Source organism: Haplochromis burtoni, unplaced genomic scaffold, assembly GCF_018398535.1.
Source record: "Haplochromis burtoni strain Fernald_Lab_line unplaced genomic scaffold, NCSU_Asbu1 Contig_8, whole genome shotgun sequence".
In the NCBI taxonomy this organism is placed as follows: Eukaryota; Metazoa; Chordata; class Actinopteri; order Cichliformes; family Cichlidae; genus Haplochromis; species Haplochromis burtoni.
In genome coordinates, this window is record NW_024582369.1 from 4,286,725 (window position 1) to 4,311,764 (window position 25,040).

At 40.2% G+C, this 25,040-nt stretch overlaps 1 protein-coding gene across 4 annotated transcripts in view; it reads right to left on the reverse strand.

The window, feature by feature from the left end:
* The window catches only part of nbas (NBAS subunit of NRZ tethering complex), a 175,070-nt gene that overhangs the window by 112,418 nt on the left and 37,612 nt on the right, over window positions 1-25,040 (reverse strand). For all 4 annotated transcript variants that reach the window (XM_005914315.3, XM_042226834.1, XM_005914316.3 and 1 more), the window contains exons 20-31: window positions 24,902-25,006; window positions 24,381-24,517; window positions 20,132-20,218; window positions 18,850-19,003; window positions 13,625-13,810; window positions 10,390-10,563; window positions 9,878-10,011; window positions 6,591-6,653; window positions 4,817-4,939; window positions 4,630-4,732; window positions 3,927-4,004; window positions 3,634-3,788 (exon numbers count right to left, since the gene is read on the reverse strand). In XM_005914315.3, the coding sequence (XP_005914377.1) occupies window positions 3,634-3,788; window positions 3,927-4,004; window positions 4,630-4,732; window positions 4,817-4,939; window positions 6,591-6,653; window positions 9,878-10,011; window positions 10,390-10,563; window positions 13,625-13,810; window positions 18,850-19,003; window positions 20,132-20,218; window positions 24,381-24,517; window positions 24,902-25,006 (1,499 nt within the window). The remainder of the gene's footprint in view (window positions 1-3,633; window positions 3,789-3,926; window positions 4,005-4,629; window positions 4,733-4,816; window positions 4,940-6,590; window positions 6,654-9,877; window positions 10,012-10,389; window positions 10,564-13,624; window positions 13,811-18,849; window positions 19,004-20,131; window positions 20,219-24,380; window positions 24,518-24,901; window positions 25,007-25,040) is intronic.

Below are 25,040 nucleotides of genomic sequence, written 5' to 3' on the forward strand. Positions count from 1 at the left end.
AAATGTATGCCATCAATTTAAAAAAAACAAAAAAAAAAAAAACCCTAGATGACTACATTCTTCATTTATCACATTCACAAGATTTTTCAGAAAACTTTACATCTTCATCTGACCTTGATGTCAAGGTTACCGGGACTCAAAATGGTTTGAGATTTTTAGTAGATGGAGTAGAATTTCAAAGTCCTATGTCGCATTGGTCTCAAGTTATCCAATTTAAAAACTCGGGTGTCCACACTGTCCGCCCGCCCGGCAGGATGACAACAATACCTCATCAGCCTTTTATGGCTGAGCGGTAAAAAGTAAGGAACATACAACGACAAAACACAAAAGTGTCTGCAGACTGGGGACTTCCCATTTAATAAACTTTGATACATCATCAAACTTTGATGTATGCAGACTATAACGTGACAGGTTTCAACTGCCATTCCTCATTTATTTCTTTTCACAGCCAGTCCTTCTTGGCACAGTCATGATAACAGTTGTGGGATCATACAAATACACCTTCTTCTTTGTGTTGTTTTATTCTTGCAATATGAAGCATTTTGAGCTGCATGTTTTCACAAAAATTGCAACATAACTCCATTAAATTAAGCTTTTTTAAGTAGTACAACTTAAGGATCATGCTCCAGTAATATGAAAACAAGGAGATGTAATGATTTATGGAGATTAAAGAAATCCTAATTAGAGGATATAAGATTTAGGGAAAAAGTTCAACAAGCTATTAGAAGTTACCTCTGGAACAATGACAACGAAGAAGTAACACTTAATGTGTTACAGGAAGCAGTTTATAAGCAGATTGGGAAAAAGAACAACATAGAAAAATAAACACATTTATTAAACAAAATACATAGGAAATGGAAATATTAAAGAGAATCTTTCAAAAATGCTAAACTAATATAATTAGTGGATGATAAGGAAAAAGCTTTCACTTTTAAAAGACAAAAGCAGTATGGTAACTGCTCAGACCGTTGAAGCTGGTAATATACGGGCTAAAAAAAGCAAAAGAAGCAAGAAATCCTTTCCAAAATAAAGGATTTCTTTACTTTTAACACCCAACACTAACACTTGTTTTTCTTTTTAGTCTGTCCATGCATTTTCTGCTGCTTAGCAGAACAAGATGCCGGTCTGTCACAGAGCCCTTTACACTCACATTCACACCTATGGACAATCTGGAATCACCAATTAACCTAATGCACATGTCTTTGGACCATGGGAGTATCTGGAGAGAACCCTCAATGACACCGGAGAACGCGTCCCTCACAGATAAAAAGCTCCAGCCGGCTGCTGGATTCAAGCCCTAACCTTCTTGCTGTGAGGCACATATTAGAAATGTCATCAAAGTCCTTGTAAGGAAACAGAAAATGATAGTAATAAAAAGTAAACAGTGTTCAAAGGCATTAAAAGCACTCTGAGTAAAGGATGATTTTTTTTTTCCAAATTAAGCCAGCTAATAACAGCTGAATAACTTTCATAAGCCCTGCAAAAAAAGGAGCAGGGATACCCTCAGATGACCACAGTGAGTCCTGCTCATGAAGGCTCACATTTCTTTTGAAGAAGATCAAAAAGTGTTTACCTCAAGCGAAGCTGACCGACCATACTGATCAAATTTAGATCAAACCAGTTTTAAATGTGGCAGGTTAGTGTTAAGTAATGTTTCACTTACTTTGAATTTAGATTACGCAGCCTCAACAGCAAATATTAATGCTAAAAAGCATTCGGGTCACTATGATGGTCACTTAGTGGAAATATTGTACTCAGCCCTAACATGGTGTCTAACCAGATATTTACTCTGGATGGATATGCCTTTCAATGTACATATTAAACAAATATGTAGGACGGCTTTCCTGCAATTACGTAATATCCAATTCATTCACCTTTTTACAGTCCCTGTGTGTTCAGACACCATTCTCTGTTTAATCAATAGTTAATATTATTCTTCCACACTACTTTGTCCTGTCTCCCTCCCTTCACCCTGACCTTCCCCGTCTCTTTGTGTTAAAAGTGAGTTTTTCCTCCCCACTTTCGCCAAGTGCTTGCTTATAAGGGGCTGTCTGATTGTTGGGGTTTTCTCTCAATTATTCTTGAGTCTTTACCTTACAAATATAAAGCACTCTGAGGTGGCTATCGCTGTGGTTTAGTGCTATATAAATAAAATATATATAAATAAAACTGAAATAAAGAAGATTTTAAAAACAAAAAACTAATTCAGTCTATAGACTCGGGGTCTCCTTCGTAAAAGTTGTCCGAAAAACTGCATCACTTAGCCGTCTGCACCCTGATCGGCTCAAGTTACCATGGTGACTGTGCCCTTCTAAACTGCTCGTTGCTCTGCCAATGCTAGCAGCTAAATTTCTTTGTTGTTTTATCACTGCAAAGGATACCCTTTTTTATATTTTGCATAATTACAAATATTTATTTTATATATATGTAAATTCATTCATGTACTAATCTGTTTTCTCATGTTTGTTCTTTTCTTTCTTTATCTTTCTGTGTGTTTATTCCCAGAAAATTATGATGCAAAGATTTTTATCGGTTTCAGGGGATCCCCATGTTATTTTAAGTCGAGTCTCTTTGTCCTTCTGCCCGTTGCTACTGACCACACTTGTTTAGGGCAAAGTCAGGTGTAGTTTGTTTAACTGTCCTAGTGCGTGTCTTATTTAGCACACAGGGTAAAATGTGTGTCTGTGGAACAGTTATTTTAATCTAAAGGACACAGTCTTACCATTAGTTGGTGGGCAGCCAGTATGTGTGGACTATTAATTTCAAAGCACCACAGACATTTAACACACCATGTTTTATCCAACACCCTCACCCAAATACGCACACGTGCACAGATTTACATGCACACACAGTGGAAGTGTTACAATTGATGGTGATGTCCAAACGTGTGGAGGGGGGTCTTTGTATTAGTTCCTATAAATGAATGACGACCCAATTACTGTCCCAATTCCCCACTAGGAACAGACGGCAAGGTTAGACACCCACCGGCCCCCCTCTGAGATCAGAGGCCAGCAACACACACACATGCACTTACATACACTGCTGTAAAAAGTATTGGGCCCTTCCTAGTTTATTAGGTTTTTGCACTTAAACGTTTGAGATCATCAATCAGTTTTAATATTGGAGAAATATAGCCTGTTTAAATAAAAACTGCTTTTTTTAAAGGATAATTTGAATTATTTATTAATTGAGAAAATGCTAATTTCCCCATAAAAATAATAACTGGTTGTTTTCGTATTATCTTTTTTCCCTACACATGAAATCATCATTTAAATGCATCTTCTATTTACTCGAGTTATATTTGTCTAATTTTACTTGTTTGAGGATCCAAAGCGTGCAAGAGTGACAAATAAGCTAAAACCTAAGAAATCATTAGGGGACAAAAACTCATGGCACTGTGTATACAGTTCATGTAGTAGGTGAAAAATTATAATGAGACACCATTATTTTGTTCCTGGTCATAAGTTTCATAGAAGTGCAATAACATTCACCTACCGCCACAGAAGCAAACATTGTGTCAAATAAACACTTCTTCTTTTTGGTAGTTACTGTACAAGTTTTGAAATTAATTTACCTTAATACCTTAAAGATAAAGAACTGGGGAAAGGAAATACTCTCTCTTTTCCTGCTCACCTGGCCAGCCCCATGCAGGGGTCTGTTAGCAATTTGGATGAGTTGAAGTACTCCCTGGCAGCAGCCAGCACTAATTCCACGCTGTTGTCATAGGCCACCTTCAGAGCATAACCTTTACCCCGAAAAGACAAGCTGACAGGAACATCCTGACTGACCTGGAAACATTAATATGAAATGTGGGGATTAGCGAGACAGCGAAATTAATTAATTTAATTAATAAGCAGTTTAATATTCGGACAACCCAGGGTGAAGCTGGAGTGTAATTCTGCGAAGGAGCGTCTTATTTAATGTACCTTGGAGCAGTGCATGAGCTGTCCTGCCAGGCGTATGTTCTCCACTCGGCTGGAGCACAGCAGGGACTCGACAAAAACCTGCAGCGGTCAGGGAGGAGGAGAGATATTATGCAGGGAGAGGCAGCGTTTAACCGAACAAAAGTTGTAACATTGTAGCACTCTAGTATTTTATCTGAACTCTCCCTGAGAGCGGTAACATGCAGCTTAATGTGTGAATTATAGACCACAGTGTCACCGAAGGCACAAAATGAAAATGCAGGCACATTAACACATTTAATTACACGTTTAATGTTAGTACAAGTCCTAACAACCTATGGATAATGCGTGTTTTGCATAAAACTGTATATAAATAATGGACAACAAGATAACGCTAATGAGGAACTGCTCTAAACAAGCGTTCGTCCCATTAGCCAGCTGAAGTGAATATTCTTTGCCAAAAAGTTTACAAAACCCACAATAAAACTTTTTGTTAGGAGATCGTGATCACACTTGCTAATTTCAAGTTTTCCACAGTACAGCCTGATGTCAGTTTTGAAAATTATGAACTCAACTGGAGTGAAATAAATAAATATAAAAAGTGTCTTTGGTTCCTCAGTGAGATCCACCTGTCTCTAGCTAAAATTAGAATCCCAATTAAAATCAGAGTGAATACTGGATGCACCTTGCCAACACAAATCTTCCCAATATTACTGAAGTGTTTTACCTGATGGCACGTCTCTGGTTTTAGGCAAGTGTAAACGTTCTGCTGCATATCCAGCAGGTCCTGTAGTAGAACTCTCCACATATTCTCACTCACTGGAGGGTTTCTGGACACACACAAACGTTCAGCATGTTTGTGGCATTTATTTCTATGTGTCTATTCATACATGTGTACTTTTCAAAGCTCATACTTGCGGCCGGTGTGACGACACAGTTTGACCATTAGCTGGTGGGCTTCCTCGTCATTGTTCTGGCTGTTTTTCACATACGAGATGGGCTTCTGTAGACCATGTTTCTCCAGAACCTCAACCACACTGATAGGCATTGGAATAGATGGACAAATATAACATGTAATCACTGTTGTCATTAAGGGGGAAACCACTAATATGATCACACAAACTAAGATTAGGAAAATCACACAATGAAACCACAACGAAAAAACAAAAGTTACATTTTTCAAAACATTAATTCAGGAAAAACAAAAAACACAAAGACAGGATGACTGGCATCAGTAAGCGTCACAGTTGGAAACGCCAAGCAAGACAAAAACATGGCAAAATGATACCTGTGAGCGATCCAAGGGAGAGAGACAGAAGACACTTAAACTCTAAGCTGTTTATTACTTTGGCAGCAGAAAGTCATTTGCGAGTCGCGGTGCAGATGGAGCAAACGTAGAGCAAGACTGAAGAGCAGCGTGATAAACTACACGTCAAAGTGACAGCACCTAGGAGCACGTGAATGCATGCAGTCTTATATGACCAAGGGACAGAAACAGTGAAAGCGTGTGTGCATGTGTGTCGGTGAGGGATTAGCATGGCACCACCAGCCTCAACAGGGTCGTGCTGCTACAGATGTTCACTCTCTGCTGCAACTCATTACCATAGTGAACAGGTGCTTCTGTGTGTGTGTGTAGCTATATGTGTGTGAGTGTAAGACATACAACAAGCCCTGATATTTACAACTGTGTTTGTGTGTGCATGTTTGCTCAAGTGTGAAGTGTCCATGTGTGTGTGCGTGTGTGTCGGAGGAGGGGGGGGTCTGCATGTTCCTATGCACATATTAATGCACCAGCAAGTGGCAGCAGCTGAAAACGGCTTTCATTCTGGAGGCGCTCGGTAAGAAGACACTTTGCATTTACTGCCTGATTCATCTGGATACGAGCGTGTGAGTCACTGCGCTTCAACACAAACGTACACGAACACACTACCCCCACCTCCCACCCGGCGTGTGTTTGTGCATAGCTGCCTATGTCTGTGTGCAAATATGTGAGTAAACTTGTATGTGAAAGGACACACTAAGCCTTAACGCTGCTTCCTGTTGCTGCTTCCTCCTCCTCCTCTTCATCATCATCCACATTCCCATTTCCTTCAGGCTCCTGCCCTCCTTCCCTCCCCCAATCCCCACCTTCATCCTTCCTCCTCATCAGTGCTTTGTGTTTGCAAGTTCACCCTGAGGAGCAGGGTGGATGAGAAAGAGAGACAGAGGCACATGGCCGATTTAAACCTGTAACAGAGAAATTGCCTGAGCTTGTGCCATGGGACACACACCGGACTCTTGATACTGAGCATGTGCGTAAGTTGTATGTGTACCCACCCACCACCCCCATCCAATCAGGCACATATAAAGGGAGGGAAGCAATAAGCATTTCTACACATTGAACGTTTCCAAAGCATTGCAGCAATAATCACAAAAACTAAAGGGCTGTTCCTCCCAACAATTTATGTGCCCTGCCAATAAATACAGACAAGAAATATTGGAGTGTGAATACTTAAGTTTTTTGTTTTTTTTTAAGTAAGATCAAAACACACAATGTTAAATCGAGTCTATTACAGGAAAAGAAAAAGCAGCAAATCCTCGTACCTCAAAGTCTGGAACCAGCTCTGATTTGTAAATCCAACTGCTTGTGCTGACAGAAGACAACAAGAGAGAGGAGGAAGTGAAAGCTGACAGACTGTATTACTTTACCTCAGGTGCTTCTCAAGTTTGTCCACCTGATCATGGAGTGATGGAGTGATGTCTGTCTGTGGCCTGTAGAACAATAAAACACACAAAAAGAGTTGTTACTTCTCTGTAAGTCTGTGTTACTAAAATTAAATTGGAATAAATAAAGTAGAACGCAAAGTAGGAAAAAGATTTGCATCATAAAGTGTACGCCTAATCCCCAAGCGCATGCCTGTGTGCGTATTTATGGCAGTACAGTTTCTACACTGTACCGTAAATGTGTGCGTATGTGGTCAACCAGTGAGGCTGTACTGATTTTCCACTAAAAATAAAACCCCATGATGCTTTGCCTTGAGGCAAAGGATTTTGGGTCAGGCTGGCCTGCGCCCCACTAGAGTACTGACCCTGATGAAACAACCTTCTGTTTATGAGCATCAGTGACTGTGAATGTGTGTCAGTGAGCGAGTGAGTTTTTTTTTTTTTTTTTTTATGTATCTATTTATTTATTTGTTCATTTAAAAATAAAAAATCTGACCTTTCCATTTCTCTGCTTTTTCACCCCCATCTCTGACTGTCTGTGCATCTCCACCTCCAGCTCTTCCTCTTTTTAATACCCATTTCTCCCTCATTCTATTTTTTCCCTCTCCTCAATCACTGTCTAATCCCTTGTCCATTTTTGGATTTCCCACTCTCTAAGGGTGAACGCACGTTACATTCTTCTGAGCAGATTTAGACCTAATTAAGCTGTCTCACAAGAAATATCAGAAAATTGGGTTGAAACTACTAAGTCATGGTTTCTCTCCTAGCTTGCAGAAATCTGTAATATTCTTGGCCGGGGTAGCAATTTTCAGCTTAGTAAGTCAGACACATCACTCCTGAGAGAAATGCTAAATTGAAGGCATTGCATATACAGTATAGCACCTTGCAGCACTCCTAAACCAAACACTGCAGAAAGCTGGCCTGTCTAGCAGAAAGGAAATGTTTAGTCTGAAATGCATATATGGGTATTATGCTCACCGAAAGCAAAAGTGTAACTATAAAGCGATTTTTTTTATGGAGTGTTCATTAAAACTTGCAATTTATTATATATTATAAAGCAATTAAATATTAAATGAGAGACATAAAGAGGGTAACTTGTACAATATACAGTAAAATATAGTGGGGGTGATCTATAAAAGTTGTGGTTGTTTCTAGAAACAGCTGTAGTCAGTTCCTTCTTTTTAATATCAAGCAGCATTAAAAATCAATGCAACTAGCAGTAAACCACGTGTCGCAAACATAAGGAAATCAGTTTTCTGCATCCTATTTAAATATTCGCCTCTTTTTACTTTGCGCCATGAGAAAAAAAAAGTTTGTCATTGTGCTCTTTTTGTAAAGATCAACTACTTGGTACTTTCTTGGTACTTTTAAAAAGAAATAAAGGAAATAAACTCTTTTGGGGGGGGGGGAATTAACTAAGTAAAACAATTCTGCAAACTTGGAAAACTCTATTCAATTAAATTAAAATATGCCTGATGAGGCATTGATGGGCATGTTTATTGAGACTGGATGTTTACAAGACTGTGAGTCAACAGCATTCAAACGGTTCTGTGTTTTTATTGTAATAACTGCACTGATTTCTATAAATGTTGCCTCTTTCATATCCCTACATATAATAACAATAAGAAGAAGAATTAAAAAGGCTAAAATTAACACTGAATCTAATAAAAACTAAACTAAAAACAAAACAAAGAAAATAAATAAATAAAACGTCATTAGATGATACAAAACTATAATAAGTCTGCTAACAATTTGTCAACGAGAAGCTTTTTCACATTTAAATGGATCATGGGTTAAAGTATATCTTTGAATACAAATAGCTAGCTAAATACAGTGTAAAGTAATAGCAGTGCTCATATTTGGATAATCAGTAAAATAGCTACATTTATCGATGTAAACTTCACTGATAGTAAAAGAAGTAATATTAATACGGGTGCTAGCAATGTATACATTATTGAGTAGCTTTTCAGGATTAGCTAGTGTGCCATTAAGGTAAAAACAGATCCAACAATTTGTTTGTTGCTGATTGCTTAGAAATGCTAATAAGATCATAAAAAAGGTTTATGTTCATGTTTTTTTAAGGAGGGAAAATACATTTTTGTGATTTAAATAAAGTAACCCAGCAAATAGCTTAGATTAGTCTACATTAATAATATTATGGAATATTATGATAAGGAAAAGTGGAAACCAGAACATCAATGATGTAGTAGCTCATCAGTGAAAATTCTTGTGAATTGTAAATGGACAGATTGATGATGGATAACTCAGCATGACATGTGCTAAAAAAAATGTATCTTTAATTCACAACTTTAAAATGTAAAACCGACACGCTTATCTGTCTGCGTTACACTTGCTCAGTTTAGTGGAAGGCTGCACTGCGGCTGAAATCATGTCCCCAACCAAACATTGCTTGTTGCCCATAACAGTGACTTGTTTCAGTACAGTTATCCCCACTGTGGCATTATTTAGGGGAAATAAATACATGCCACTCACAGCAATGCATATCAAACTGGAGCTACGTGAGCCAGTTGCTAAAGGAAAAAGATCTAATTGCTGAAAATCATGGCTGTCATACTGTAGCAAGTGAACAATAAACAACAAAGCTCGCCAAAAGTGGTCATTTAATTTCTCAAATAATGTGCACACTGGATGGATAATTCTTCCAAGAATAAGTCATTAGGATTAATTTCAGCTTACTCTTGACACTCTAATGCCCCCCCTCCCCCTCCCATCCTCAGCCCTTCACTATCCGCTCAGTCTCCTTCAAATGCACTACATACCCACACAGCCTCATGGGGAACCTAAAGGACAGCCTCTCTTGCTATATGAAATAAAATGTGCTGCAGAAGAGGTGGGGGAGAGAAAGGCAGAGACAGCAATACCATCAGGTAGGAAATACTGTGTAGACTGTAGCTACGCTAACTGATGGCTCCTTGGAGTCAGAGCTAAGCGTAAAAGAGAGAAGAGGAGGAGGGAAAGAAAGTTACAAGGGGAGAGGAGCAGCACCTAAGGCAGTAGTTAGGTTTATTGATAGGCCCTAAGAGAGATGGAAAGGTGAAAGGAAAGGAAAAAGGTGGGTTGCTTGGAAGCAATGTATTCTTGTGGGCGAGGCAGCGCCGGACTGCTTTAATATCCTTATATCATGGCTTATCTAATGTATAAAGCTTACTTCTGTCATTACCAGAATATGCCCAATTGACTTGCTGACTTGTGTGTTATCGTGCACGGCATCGTGTGTGTGCGATTTGTGTGCGTGGATGCGTGCGTCTGACCCGTAGCCCCTCTGTGGCAGACACTCCAAGATTTCATAACAGAGGCTGAGCTGGTCGTCTCTCTCACAGCTGTAGATGCACTCCAAAGCGACCTCCATCAGCTGGTCTGGGTCCCCGATAATCTTCTGCTGGCACTGGAGGAGAGAAGAATAAGAGTCAGTATGTGCATATCAATGTGTGAATGACCCTGTAATTTATTTGTACCTACACACTGAAGCATTGCATCAATTTAAGCATTTTCTTCCTCTGGAGTGTTTGTGTGTGTGTGTGTGGTTCATGGCTTCTAATGGCCCAGAGACCTGTCCTTGGCTGCGTCCTTATGGGGTCATAAATACAGCATTTACAGCGCAGGGGCAACAACATCGGCCTTGACATCACACAAACAGCCAGAGCTGCAATGTCTGCGTGGATGTGCTTTCATTTTCCTGTCTCTCCATTTATGATTACCCAAGTGTGACGCCGACTACGCTTGTGCATTGTGTGTGTCTGTGTGTATGTATACGGATACTTGCATCAGGTTTGGAGTGCTTGAAAATGATGAGGGGCAGGGTGAGGTCTTCCTGGGCCAGGCTGACCAGGTATTCTCTGAGCAGAGATTTAGCAGAACCCTCTTTCTGTCCCTCACAGCGATGCAGGAATGGCACCATCCACTGGAAGGAGTCTTTCACGTAGTGCTCGGTGCTGGACTGATAACAGAAAGAAATTAAAGATACTTAATTCAGGCAGGATACTAAAAATAATGTGACCTAGTGTGTTGAATAGATAATTCACTTAAAGTGAGTAGTATTCTACTGGTAGGAATTTTAGCCTAAGAAACTCTAGTCACTGATTTTATGCTCTTCATTTGTTGCGCTTTACATTTACATGTTTATGTAAATAAAATGAACTTAGCTCTTCCAATAAAGGAGAACCTCTGGGTGGAATGGTTGTTAAATCCATTTGTTTTCTTTTATATAAAAGACTATTAATGAGTTATATACCTTTCTGTTTGCAGTCATATAGCATATACTCCTATGGGCTAAATTTAGAAAGCCAATCTGTCAGTTGCACAAAAATTATTGTGAACTACATGGAAATAATGGAAATACTGCACTGATCACAAATAACAAGGGGTCTGAGCTTTCTCTAAATCACACACTGATTAAACTACCAACACAGAGACACACATATTTCACTGAGCTAAGCCTTTCTGGCTTTTGAGAGCCTGCTGACATGTCACCAGGTTTCTGATCCAAACACCAAGCAGTTACATAGCACAAGCTGAGCTAATTTCCACAGTGAAAAAGACAGATTTTGCACCAATCACCTATAAATTTCCTACAGCATCCTCTCCAATAGCCAACTTTGGGAGCAGCAATTTTGTGATGCTGTACCAGTGAAGGCTTTTTGGCATTTGGCATTAGGGCACTAAAAGTAATGACGCTATAAAAATGCTTTATAAAAAGCCATTATCAGTTTTTATTGATCAATTAACTTTATATGGATTTCAGTAAAAAGAAAAAAATCAAATAAGCATTTGATGCAGCCACCCTTTGCCTTTAAGAGGTACTCATACTCATTTTATTTATTTATTTTTTGAAGGGATTTGGCAGGTAAACTGTTCTAATCACCTTGAAGAACTTGCCACAGTTCTTCAGTGGATTTATGCCATCTCGAATGCCTCCGTCTCTTTATGGCATCCAGACTGAATCCAAGATGTTGAGATCAAGGCTCTGTGGGGGTCATACCATCTGCTGCAGTGCTCCTTGTTACAAGTCGCAACAGCATGGTTGGTATTGTTCTCAGCTTGCGACTATGAGTGTGCGTGTGTATAAGTTTGAGTATCATCATTACGTAAAGTGGTCCAGGAGACAAAACTACTACTAAAGGTGGTTTTACTTTGTCTTAATGTGTCTTTCTGGGTAGTAATCGATATCAAAATGAAGACAAAGTTTAACCCTTTGTTTACCAATATTTATACATTGCTAATGTACTTTAGTTTTTACGTTTGGCTGTAAAATGAAAGAAATCATTCCGGATCTTTCAGGAAGCATTTGTGTACATTGTAAAATCTTGACACAGCTGATTTTTTTCCTGTCCATGTTCAGACAGCATTATCTTGTGAATGCTTTCTGCAACCACGATTCACCTCATATCCCCAGAAAGCTAGTCTTTGCTTCTTCTGGCAAATTAAGGGTTAAAAGTGAATGTAGTCCAAAAGTTTAAACTTTAAACCAAGACAATAATACTGACACTGTTGTGATCCCAATACAAGGAGGACTCTATTTAGTCCTGTTCTTAAAAGTTCTGTTCTTATTAGAGTTATCAAGCTGCAGAATGAATTTGGGAATGATGGGATGTCTGCATGATGGTGCTGTGTTACAGATAAGAACGCAAGACATGAGTGTGTGCGTGTGTGTGGAACATCAAGGAAAGTTAGTCGAATATTTTTTTTTCTCTGTTTTTGAATGTTTGTTAGAAAATTGCAAAGTACTTCAAACCGCATTTACATGAAATTGTGCCATGCAATTAAGCCTGAACTTGAGCCATAATAGCTGCAGTATGTGGGCTGCGATGGGATTTGAGCAGATGCATGTCAAGTTCGTGCAAGGCCTTGCACCCACCTTGCGACAGCTCTGACTCAGGATATACAGATAAGAGAGCATCAGCAGGAAAAATGAGATTGAAAAAAAATAAATAAATAAATAAATACTTGAATGCTAAATGCAAACTTGCACACCCACGTGCAACATTTTTGCTTTGCTGTACTGTCTCTCTGATAAAGAAAGACATCAGACGCAGGCAAAGAGGGAGATTTAATCTAGGCGAGTTTGGTAAACACTCAAACACACACAACCACACACACAGACACAGACACATGTACATACACACACAGAGCGTCCAGAGGGAGTACCAGTCAAACAGCATGTGTTAGTGCAGTCAACAACATTTGCTGGCTGCCTGCCTGTGTGGCAGATACTACTGGCAATGGGCCTCATAGGCTAAAGCTGGCAGTTATTAGCTACAATTTAGAGGACAGCTCATATTATGTACTCCAAGGGGACTTGTAACTGTAGTACCTGCTATATAGAATAGCTTTCATAGCTCTCATGTTGCTGTTGGAAAGGAAGCTCGTATCATCAAATATGAGTGATTTCAGGAATGAAAAGGAACTAATTTACTTGGAGGCTGCCGTTCAATTAGTCTTTTAAATTTTTCTGTTTGTTGCCTATTCCAGTTGCAATTAGCATAAATTATGTTTCTTTAAGCAACAATCAAGGACAATAAAGTAACTATAAAGTGGAACTGTATGAAGAAATGTAATGGCAGAGAAATGGGAGGCAAGCTTTCTATTTGTTCAGACAATGAACACCCAGACAGGCTGTGAAACAAAGCAAGCGGGCTGGGAAACGCAATTTAACAGCGTCGCGTGAGGAAAACAACGTTTTTCAACTGAGAAAAAAAAAAAAGAAAGAAATTATTTGCATTTGAAAAGGATAAAAGAAAGAAATTATGAAATGAATGGCATTCATTATAATGAAGATAAAAACAAAGACAATTAGAAACGGTAAAAAGTTTGGACACACGTACCGAATGTGTCCAAACTTTTTATTGGTATTTTATCTTCCAGTTTTTGTACAGAGCTTTTCAGTTACCAGACCTGCTGTGCATACATGATTTTGTGCAGCTAAAAGTATAACCGTTTCTGTGGTGGGGGTCAACCTTTCCCAGTGTGCAGTTAAGCAGGTGGAAAATTAAGTCACGTACGTTTTTCATGAGCAGGCGGAGTTTGTCAATGTCGCTGAGCTGCTGAAAATCTTTAAGAGTCAGACCCAGTTCACATGATGTCTCATACACAAGTGTTTCCATGGTGACCAAGTCATCGCATAATCGCTCCAGCCCGGGGATTTCCCGCTCCTTCCCAAGACGCACCAGCGACAGGGCGCAGTCCACCTGAGACAAGAAACAAAGAAAACCAAATGAAAAACACGCTTGAAAACAGGTTAGAGGAGGCGGACTACATGAATTCTACTTAAAAGTACATTGAAGAAGAAAAAAAAAAAAAAGACAAGATCAGTGGTCAACATCACACTTTCACTAACTTCTTAGCGTCTCCTATACTTGGACGTTTTAAGGAACGAGCACTGTCAGTGAGATATTAAACACACTGTTACTGTGCCTCAGATTGGGTACTTTCATACTTCCATAATATCTTCAGTGCATGCATTCGTTCACACTGTGTATCACAAGTACACAGATGGTGTTGTGATAAAAGACCTGATAAAGGTCAAACGGTCGAGTGTGAAACAATGCACTGTACACTCAGTGGCTGCCGTTTTGGCAACGTGGGAGAAAGAACGAACGAATTTCCAGCCAGCTGTACCAAGATCTGTTGTCTCAGGCCTTTAGCTTACATGATAAAGAGCATATCAGCACTTCCATTGTTTAAAACAAAAGAAACGCGTTCATAAACCACCAACAGCATAATTGTCAACAGTGATGAAAAATTTGCCATGCATACTTTGGGGCAACACCACCCCCTCACAGGAACAGGTTGAATAGGTTAGTTATGGGGGTCACTACTCTGGAGCCAGTGGAGGTGGTTCAGGCATCTGACTTGGAGTAGGTATGTCCTACTGGGAGGAGATCCCAATACACGCTATTGAGATTACATCTCTCACCTGGCTGGAGAGCACATTGGTACCCCGTGTCTGCTTAGACTGCTGACTCCGCAACTTGAATGGCAATAAAATGTGTCAACAGAGAGCATGTTATGTAATTTATGGAGCACTTTAATAGTTTCATGTTGTGAGTTAGATGAGAAGACTCTAGGGGCATCTATAGAAATGAAATCAAGCTAATCTTGGTTTCACACTCCCAAAGAATGTGTTCCAGGACTGTGCAGGCTCTTTGAGATGTTCTGTCCCGAATTTCCTCTTCTTCTGTGCAACCAGTGGTTTTCGCCTTGTTTTAAAGCCTCCGTGCTTCTATTGATGAAGGTGTGTTAAACTCCTTGAATTAAAGCTAAAAATCTTCAATCACTTATGGATTTGCTCAATTAACATCCATAGTGTTGGTGTACAGAAACAAAACTAGAAAAGTCATTATTGTTTGAATACTTATGGGCCAAACTGTGTATACACACACACACACACACACACACACACACACACACTAACCCAACCTCTTAACCATGACACTTGGGCAGAAGGCAAATAAAAAGCCTGTTTGCAGCAATGTTCGTTCAATAAAAATTGTTGCCGAGATAACTGGATTGGGACGTGGAAAAAACAATATCCCGTCCAATCCAAAAGCAAATAATAGCTGTCAGTCATTACTAATATCCAATCATTAGACCTTCAGCAATAAAACATTGAGGTTTTGGGCTTCCTGCTGCTCCTAATCGATACAATTCCATCCAGAAAAGCAACCAATCAATATGCAACCAGCTATATGCCGGCAATACGCCCAGCCAATTGATGCTCGGCCACCTGTGGATGTTAGCCAATCAATAGCAGATGCTGCTGGGTCCTGCGGTGATGATTGCCTTTTCTACACCTTTTAGAGACAGCGCACACGTCCTTGCTGCATCTTTCCTACACAAAGGCACAAGTGCCCACAGGCACACAGAAACACACAGAAACACAGATACACAATCAATGCAATCTTGTTGTCTTCAGCTTATCTCAACACACATTACTTATTGTTGAATAAATAACTGCATGTCTTCATTTGCCAAAAGTATCCCCACAAACACACACACATTCAACCCAAAACCCAAATCACCTTGACTCAGAGTCTGAGCAATTAGATACAATGAGAGGGGGAAGTCTATTGATCTAACTGTGAGTGTAGATCCTCCTCGTTCTTTCCGCTCCTCCCTGCTCTCCAGAGATAGATTCCCCCAGCTAACCACAGACAATTCAGATGTTGAAATCTCACACTTTTTAATTACGACCTCATCTCCATCCCCTCCCCTCGTCTTTCTGTAACACGACCCTCTTTCTTTGTGCTCTCCCCCCCTCGCCACAATGGCAGATTTCACTCTTCACTGTAATATTCCAACTCAATTTGATGCTTCTTTGTCTCTCACCCTCGTCCTATCACACTCCTTTCTTTCAAACGGAATTTTTACATTTTCTCATCAGCTCTGCTCAATTTTAATCCTGTTCCCTTCCCTCCCACCTCTTCCGAGTAACAGTCACCACACTAGCCTCCATTTGAACTCCCAGCCTGCCCCTTTGCCTTTTCTGTATGCCAGCCTCCCCGCGCTCTGTCTTGTTTTCAAAGCCACCCTCTCATTTTGTGCCATTTCGTTGCCAGCACAACAACCACTTGGTTTTAATATCCTTTATTCCTACCCTTTTACCCCCTTATAACTGGTGATTTTCTTCCCCACAGACAGCTCTTTCCATGAGATTGCTTTCCCTTTTTATCTCCACACCTATCTGTGCTGCCCTCTCCTCTTTCTGTGTTTGTAATACACTAACCTAACAAGGGCTGTTGCATCGGCCCAGCATTTATCTCCTCTTTCGGCTGCACTTCCATTCTCTGCTTGCCCTAGCTCGTGTCTCTCTCTGAGTCATCTTGTCAATCTTCCCATCAGTGTCTCGCCTCCTGCCACTTTGTGACTGGTTTAGAACACTCCAGCTTCCTCTGATGCGGCTCCTTTTAATCAAGCCCCATTTTACTCCATTAAAACGCTCTCCCAAGCATAAACAGGGCCAGATGACGAATGAGAGGAGGGTGCCAATAAGAGAGAACAAACGAGACGAAACGTAAAAAAGGGCAGGGAGAAGGGGTGGCTGTGGTGGGGGGGGCGCTCAGCAAATGGCAGCAGAGATTTTCTGATGTATTTCTGTGTCACTGCTGCTCGTGTGAAGAAAAAACTAAATGTGTGAAATAACCAGAGACGTGAGAGTTCGGGACAGTCCAAAGAGACTCCTGGAGTAAGATGTGATAGAGCAAATGAAGATGAGGTCTAATTAAAAATGAACAAGGGAGAGAATGAAAGAGGGAATTGGTGTGATTCCTTGAGACTAACAAAGGCCTCCTTTTACACATGCACTCGAATCTCTCCCTTTCCTTCTCTCTTGAGTGGATGATGAAAGGCGCGATTCCCCAGTTGTCTTCAAAAATGAGCAATGGACCCCAAAATCTCTATTTCGCCAGCCTCTTTACAGCAAGTGGAAGGGATAAAACGGAGAAATGAAGGGGAAAGATATGACTGCACCCTAGTTAGTCCTTTCACAAAGACAAAGAGAGTGCTGTGACAACCTTGATCCATCACTCTGATGGAGGTAAAGAGGGGACGGAGCTGCAGCGTGGATAGTGTGGGTGGAGAGATCGGGCTGCTCTAGCGTTTACGTCCCATTACTCCACTAAACAAGTCCTATCAAGTCTTATTTTTCACTTGCAGCATCAGAACGCGGATGACATAAGCTTCGGGTTCTCTTCATTAGAAGTCCATATGGCAAATATGATAATAACTGTCACAGATCAGATCAAAGTGACCTTGACTGATGGAGACAGGCAACATACCCTCTGCAGTCTGAATCCCAGCTTGTCATATTTTTCTGCCCTCATCATCTAAAAGAAGTGTGCGAAACCAATTGTCTTTTCAATAGCCAGATGTCTATTAATTCCTTTCTGCCGCTGCCCAGCTGTAAGATCCAATCGAGCAGAAGGAACGTTAACAGTCTACGTAAAAGGTTTCCCCTAACAGAAGAACTATGACCAGTTGGAAATGATTTGCATCGGTAATAAGGGATGAACAAACTAATTGAAAAGTTGCGAGGTCACCTGATCGTTTTAGTCTCTAAAACAGCTTGGATCCTTGAGGGTTAAGCTTGAAATTACAAAATAAAGGCTTTGTAAGGCCATGAGAGGTCAGCGGGAAAACATTTATTGCTATTACAGTCTGCAAGGTCAGGTAAAAGTTCTGCTGTCACAGGAAGGGTAAGATGCAATCTTTCATTAAATTTTGCTTCCAGGTCAAAGTAAGAAATTCTTGTAATGTTTTAAAGTGCTCTGGAGCAACAGTTCTTGGCATGTTTTTTTTTTTTACTGATTTTCAATCCAGTCCTTGTACTCGACTATTTTCAGAAGAATGTTTTTGTCTGTTAAACCACTGAACACTGACCTTTGAATCGTTCAACCATAAAAAAGACACCTAGCTCAAGCAATGAATGTTGTGTCTACACATAACAGACAACTTTGTATATATACAAAAATTGTATTATTAGGCATATTTTGACTAGTGGAAAGAAAGAATTGTATGACAGAAAGAGGTCTAATGGAGTGTTAAATACAAATTTGAAATTTTTGGTTCAAATCATTAACACTATGTACAGAGGAGGTCAGGAGTGAGGTACAGTCAGTGTCTAAGACCATCTCTAAAACACGATGGAGGCTCTATCAATGTTTGGCGCTGCATTTCAACCAGTGGTGTTGGAGATCTTGTCAAATGATGTAGTTAACTACCATCAGATTTTCCTTTTGTTCCACCATACAATACCATCTAGAAAGCATTAACAATGGATTCATTTTTCAGCATGACAGTGAACACAAATACACTCCCAATCCAGTAAAGCATATGTGGATAGAAAAACATAAAAAGGAATGTTAACAGTCACAGATTGGCCTCCTCAGAGCTCGGACCTCAACATCATTTCGACAGAGAACAAAAGGCAGCCAACATCCAAAGAAGATTTTTGAATGTTCAAGAAGCCTGGGGAATTATTCCTGAAGACTACTTAGTAAAAGAAATTAAAAGAAAGCTTGCTGAAGGCAGTGCAGGCTATGCTGAAGAAAAATTGGTAAGAATACCAAATATTGACTTTCAGGCTCATTAGAATTATTGAAACTCTGGTTTTGCCAAATTTCCTAGAAAAATGTGAAAGACATGAGGGGTGGCTCAACACTTTTGCATAGTAAAACAAACATATAGTGACTGACTGTAAGCTACAAGCGGATACACAGAATGTTTGTACCTGTCTGGAGCAAGAGTCGATATCCTGGGCTCTGCTAATGTACCAATCAGTAAGCAGCTCTTTGGAGGGCGTGGCTGTGCGGAATCTCAGCAGGTCTGAGGCTTCGTCATACAGGAAACTGTCATCGTCAAACAAATTCTGCTCCAGCACCGCTCTTAAAAAGCAAAAGACATGGATGAAGAGTTGTGCTCCCTTGCACTTTCACTTTATTCCTTTAATGATTTTTAGCTAATCAGCTAGAGCGGGAACAGTTAATGAGAGAAAAAGGACTTTTATTTTGGCGATAATTCAGAATTATGTGTTTATCAAATGAAAAAGAAAAAAATCTTACAAACAGATTAAAACAATGCACTGATACAATTATTTTTTATGGAGCCAAAAGTCAAAGCCTTACTCCTGTGTCATAAACCTATTTTGTTACCCAAAAACATAGCACAGAGAGGATCGTGCTGCTCTGAATAATCACAAAAGCAACTGATCCTCTGCTGAAAATGTTCCCCTAAAAATGTACAATTTATCTACTACCTACAGTGCCCTGCTGCTTTAGGAAATTACTTGTTTGTTTGCTTCTTTTTTCTTCCTTTTTTAAATGAAAGTAACACATTTATGAACCAGATGCACAGGGAGGGATGCCCAAATATTAGTATTTAAAAGACAGTCTTAACATTGTAGGATTTTTGATAAGAAAAACACAGAATATCACCTGACTCAAAGGTAAAGGAGTTGAGCAAAGAGAGGGGAGAGAGATAAGGAGGGAAACAGAAGCTGGAAGAGCAGAGATATAACATAGCCACCAAAAAAACACTGCCTTAAACCTAGTTGCCAGGAATGTTGCTCCAATCACATTATCAAACATTCATCCTGTAATTTCTGGCCAAATATACCACAGTGTGCGACTGCTGTTATGACTCCCAACAGACGAGCAACAAAAAAAATAAAAAATAAAATTGTAAATGAAGCCCGGCCTCTCTACAGAAGCAGGCAAATGGCATGAATTGGCAGTGCAACAAGATTTGGTATTAGTTGGTTATGGCTGTGTTTAACATTTGGATAATAGGATGTCATGTGTTGTTTCACAAAATGATGCCAGCACAAGCATCTGGCCTGTTTGGAGCATGAATTTTAACAGTTCTACACTGCGAGGGGCTTTGTTATCCCGGACACGGGCTGAGTTAATTATGACGCGTTACGTCACATTTGTTTAACTGTTGGCTTTAATAATACTTTATGCACAGAGCTAGAAATCAGTACATTCGCCTCAGGGGTGATGTAACCTGTTTACCTGCACTCCTCTGCCTCACACCAGTCCATCTCTCTGTGTCTTTGCTCGTCCCACGGAATCAACACCAGCTCACCTCTGTCATCCAGACTGTAAATGAAAGAAAATGAAAAAAAGCAAGATATACGAGAGGACAGAAGGAGAAAGACAGCAAGAGAGAGGGGTCAGTTTTTAGGAAAAAGCACACCAATAGCAATACACCGCAACATGCGACATCTACCCACCCAGGCATAATGGGACCTTATAAATCAGCAAAGGCATTTACTGTCTCAAAGTAAACATGGCCATAAACTACAGCAAAACTAGAGAGCAAGCAACATATGGGAAATGGAAAGAGCAGAGTATAATAAGAAAAAGAAATGGGAGGAGGCAAAAAAACAAAATCACAACAATAAACAAGTCAAAGAACTTCTGAAGAGAGTCTGAATCGTGCCTCAGTTGTAAATAGCGGGGAGTTTTATTTTCTAAACGCCACGTTGGTCCCAAGCTTTACTTCTTCCTGGTCTCCTTGAGTGTGACAGGTCTAAGGAAGATAAATAGGGGACATGCAAAAAAAAGAAAGCCAAAGTGAAGAATGACTCTGTAGCTTCACCTGTCAGCGTTGACAGGACTCCGACGCTTGGACACAGACAACGTAACGACTCGAATGCTAAGACGCCGGGCTGAACAAAAGCAGTTTTGCTTTGGGTTTGTTTCTTTTTTCTTCTAGGATTAATGCATGGCTTCTTGTTATCTATTTGTTTGTGGACAGAAAAATATGTACTGTGGCTGTAAAACTCAAGGAGATAGCGTGGGCTACAAATCATCTACAGCTTTGGTGCAGTTAAAGGCCGAGCGCGCACACACGCTGCAGCAGTTTTTAGCACGGTCATAAATTCTCTCCAATCACAAAATACATAAGAAGCAAGCAGTAGCTCTGATTTATGTCAACACTCCAAAGCAGGAGGGTTTTTCACCAACACTCCAGCGCCAGTTCATTGATTAAGCTTGGAACTTCAACACTAGGATAACAGAGATCGAGAAGTCCCGCATAAAATCAGCCTCATTCACTGTGGGTTTTTTTTTTTAATGACATTCCCTAACTCCCAGGTGCTCTTTCCTCATTAAAGACAGTGTAGTTAGAGAGTGGAAAGTAAATATCGGCGTGAGCGGCCAGATATCGATAGGAGGAATGAATTATTCTGTGCCTGCATCCCTGATCTACTTCGCATCAGAGAGGCAGGGGAGCAGGATTGAAAACAGGAGATGCAGAGCAAACCTGGAGCTGGAGTTTATTTTTGGTTTCCACAGAGATGACCCTTTGAAGCTACAGGCAAAGACTCCTTAAAAAAAATACATGCAGTATCCTCCAAGTCTACAGGTCCCTTCACAGACCTAATCAATATTACAGGAGAGTATTACCTCCCCCCCCCCTTTCCAATGAAGCAAGTTCAGTATATAGGGAGTAAGCACCAAACAGATGGCTTGAGCTGGCTCCGTCTGCTGCAGTGTGGAAGCGAGCGCTGTTGGAGCAGCATTTGGTGCTCACAAGCTGGGGAAAATAGGAAACTGCCCCACAGCGGCAGACCCATGATGGATGCTCACTGCAGACCCACAAGCACCTGACCTCCATACAAACTCAGTCGCGGCTAATAAAAGGGAGCTGTGTTGTAGTGTGCGTATGTGGAAACTATATATAAAAATTATATCTATATCTGTAGGGTTTTTTTTAAGGTGATGAATTTGCCACCCTCAAATACATGGTTTCTTTATAAAGCAGTGGCAGAGAGAATATATCTGTAAAATCCTGTTTCTGCAAATGATATGCTCATTTTGAATGTAATGCCAGTTTCAAAAAGGGCGGGCCAGGACCATGTTTACAACAGCGTTGCATCACATTCCTTTAACACTGTGTTTGGCTGCTCAAAATTTATTTTCCTTGGTTCTTTTCCATATCAAAATTTCACTCTGTGACAGGTTTGGGCTGCAGGCAGCCTGCAGACTCCTCCTGCTACAGCTGGATTATATGCTGGATGCTGTCTGGTATCGTCTTGCTGAAATAAGCAAGACCTTCACTGAAAGTTTTCTCCAAAACTTTATCGATTAGCATTAACCGTGTCCCCCGGGGATGTGCAGATTTCCCCCAGTTGCAGACCATCACATGGCCAAGCTGGAAGGTTTTGGATTAGTTTCAAAAACAAAAATCCACCTTTGTTAATATTAGATGAGCTAAATGTCAACACTTGAGAATATATTGCAGGATGGTCTTTGCATGGCTGAGTTTGAACTTTTTTTTGGATGCAGCGGGCAAATGGTTTCTGGAAGTGTTTCTGAGTCTGTGCAGTTCTTTTTACCACAAAAAGCAGGTCCTTTTTTTTTTTTAAACGTAGGGGCACCCGAGGGCCCAAAGGTGATGGCAAAATTGGTTTTCAGCCTTGTCTTCATTTTCAGAAATTTCTCTGGTGTCTCTCGATCCTTTAATGATAAGACATACATAGATGATGAAATCCTCAAATTCCTTTCAATTTTAGACCAAAGAATATGATCTCTTTGAACTGCTGAACTATCTGACCATGTAATCTTCCAAAGAGTGGGGTGAACCCCAACTCCCACCTTTATTTCTGAACGATTTTGCCTCTTCTTCTTTTTGTTTGTTAATCCTGTAGCAACTTTTTGGACAGTTGCTGGAATCAGAATGACTCAAATATATTGTACATATAAAAAAAATAATGATTTTCATTCTTATGCCTTTGTACTCAATTACACATATGGTTTGGATAATTTGCACATTTGTGCATTTACCTTTTATCATCGTACTTTTTTAGATGCAGGGTTGTAAGATTTTCACAGAAGCTAAAATGAAGTATCGAGGATTAAATAGAAAAACGAGTTACGATTTAAGGAAAAAGGCACGGTGAATGACTGGCTGCGCCCATCAGTAAATCCAGTCACTGCTATTAGTGAACCATAAAGAGGTGAGGAATGATTTCTTCCCTCCAAAACAACCCTCCATCACTCCTCGCTCCTATTCAGCATTTCTCCAAGCCCAAAGCAAAAAAAACCAAAACAGGCAGTGTAGAGTGAAAACCAGGGGGAATAACACTGTAATAACAGACAATTGCATTTGTTCAAGCAAGTATTGTATCATTTGAAGGTGTTCGGCTTTGTTTGAATGTAAATTTAGAAGTAGCAATTAAGTCTCTCTCCTCTTATTTCATTGCTGTCTCTGCCAGCCCGTTAGCTGCGGCGCTGTGCGTACATGTGTGCAGTGACAGAATAAACTTGTGTATGTGTGTGCTTTTTAATGACGGCAAAAAGATTCCCACTGTGAGAATGTGAGAAAGACTCTTGAGTGCACGCTCTGACTGAGGTGCAATTCCAGTTTTAGGTCATTTTAATTTAAAATGTAGAGGGATGTGCGACTCTTGCATTCTACAAAGGTGTGACTGTGGATTCTCTGACATTAGAAGGGTGCAAATCCCAGTGGCGGTATACTTTTCTTTTTTCTTTTTAAACAATGCAGTTTCTATATCGAGAGTGTGAATTGTTGTAAAAGGGGACTTAAGAATACATTTGGATTACTTCAACACCTTCGCTTCAGCGGTTTGGGAAACAGCAACTCGTGTCTCATCAGCAACAAGAAAATTAAACCACCGACTCCGAGCATATTGTTATAATCCACTCTTCTCCTGGGAATCCTTGAGTCCTGTCGTCCATGTGGATGCCACTTTAGCATACAACACAAAAGCCACGTAAATATTGTTACATGCAAAGTAAGGCACTCCCATGCAAGATGCGTTTATTCCTTCAGTAAAAATGAAATCCTACTTTTGTTCTTTATGGAGACTATTTACTTGCATGCAAAGCTTGCACAAACATGACTCCTCAATACAACTCAGACATCACAGGGATTTTGGGTGCATTTCAGGTACCAAAAATCTTGTCCCTGCCTACAGATTATATTTGTTTTGCAGATATTTGGTTATGAAGCTCATATCGCTTTGAACCACACCAAGCTTCTAATGCATGTTCTAGCTTTCGGAGTAAACATGATTTTTCAATGAGTCGTTTCATTTGGTTCTCTCCGAGTCTCAGCAAAAGTCAACACAGAAAGGCTTCCTCCATTTACTCTTGCAGGACAAATAAATCAGACCATCTCAATGAGTTTTTCCCATCTATAATGCAAGAGTGCAGCGCTTGGTAAACCATTTGTGTCTGTATAAAGTAAATACACATGGACCTTCTTGTAAGTGCGTATTTGTGCACGTCTTACCAGGCTTCTGGCAGCAAGGTGGTGTACTCGTGTGGAGAGGTGGTTTCCGGAAAGTTGTCAAGGATAGCTAGTCGATGTTGGAGGAGTTCTGCTCCGTGATATGTGAAAAGAATGTCAAGAGCCTGCACGTTGCTCTCCTGTGGCCAAAAAAAATGTATGTTAGAAAATGCTTAATGTCAATTGGTGCCTCGATTTTACCCTCGTGTGTGTCTAAACGAGCTAACCAATGGTCAATGGTCAATGGTAACTTTATTGTCCCTGATGGGAAATTGATTCGCAGTATGTCAAAACAAACAACAAACATACAACCAACACATCACGTACACTCATTAAAAAAATACTATAATATAATATAAGCCTGATAAAACAACCTAGATATTCCATCGAAAAATCGCAGGCTTGATCTAAAGTAGAGAATCAGTCACATCCCTAGCTCCAAACAAAGACGCATACAGTTAAAATGAAAAGATGCAAAGAGATAATTAGTGAGACATTCTGTAGGAGTGTGAGGCCAAGGTTACCCTGGCGTAGTTTCTTGCTGACAAAACAATGTTTTGACTTCGGAACTTCTTGAAGAAGTCTGCATCGTATTTGTCCTCCGCTGCATGAGGCCCGCCAAGTATTTCCTGGAAAGTATAAAGCAAGAGAGAAAGAAAGAGA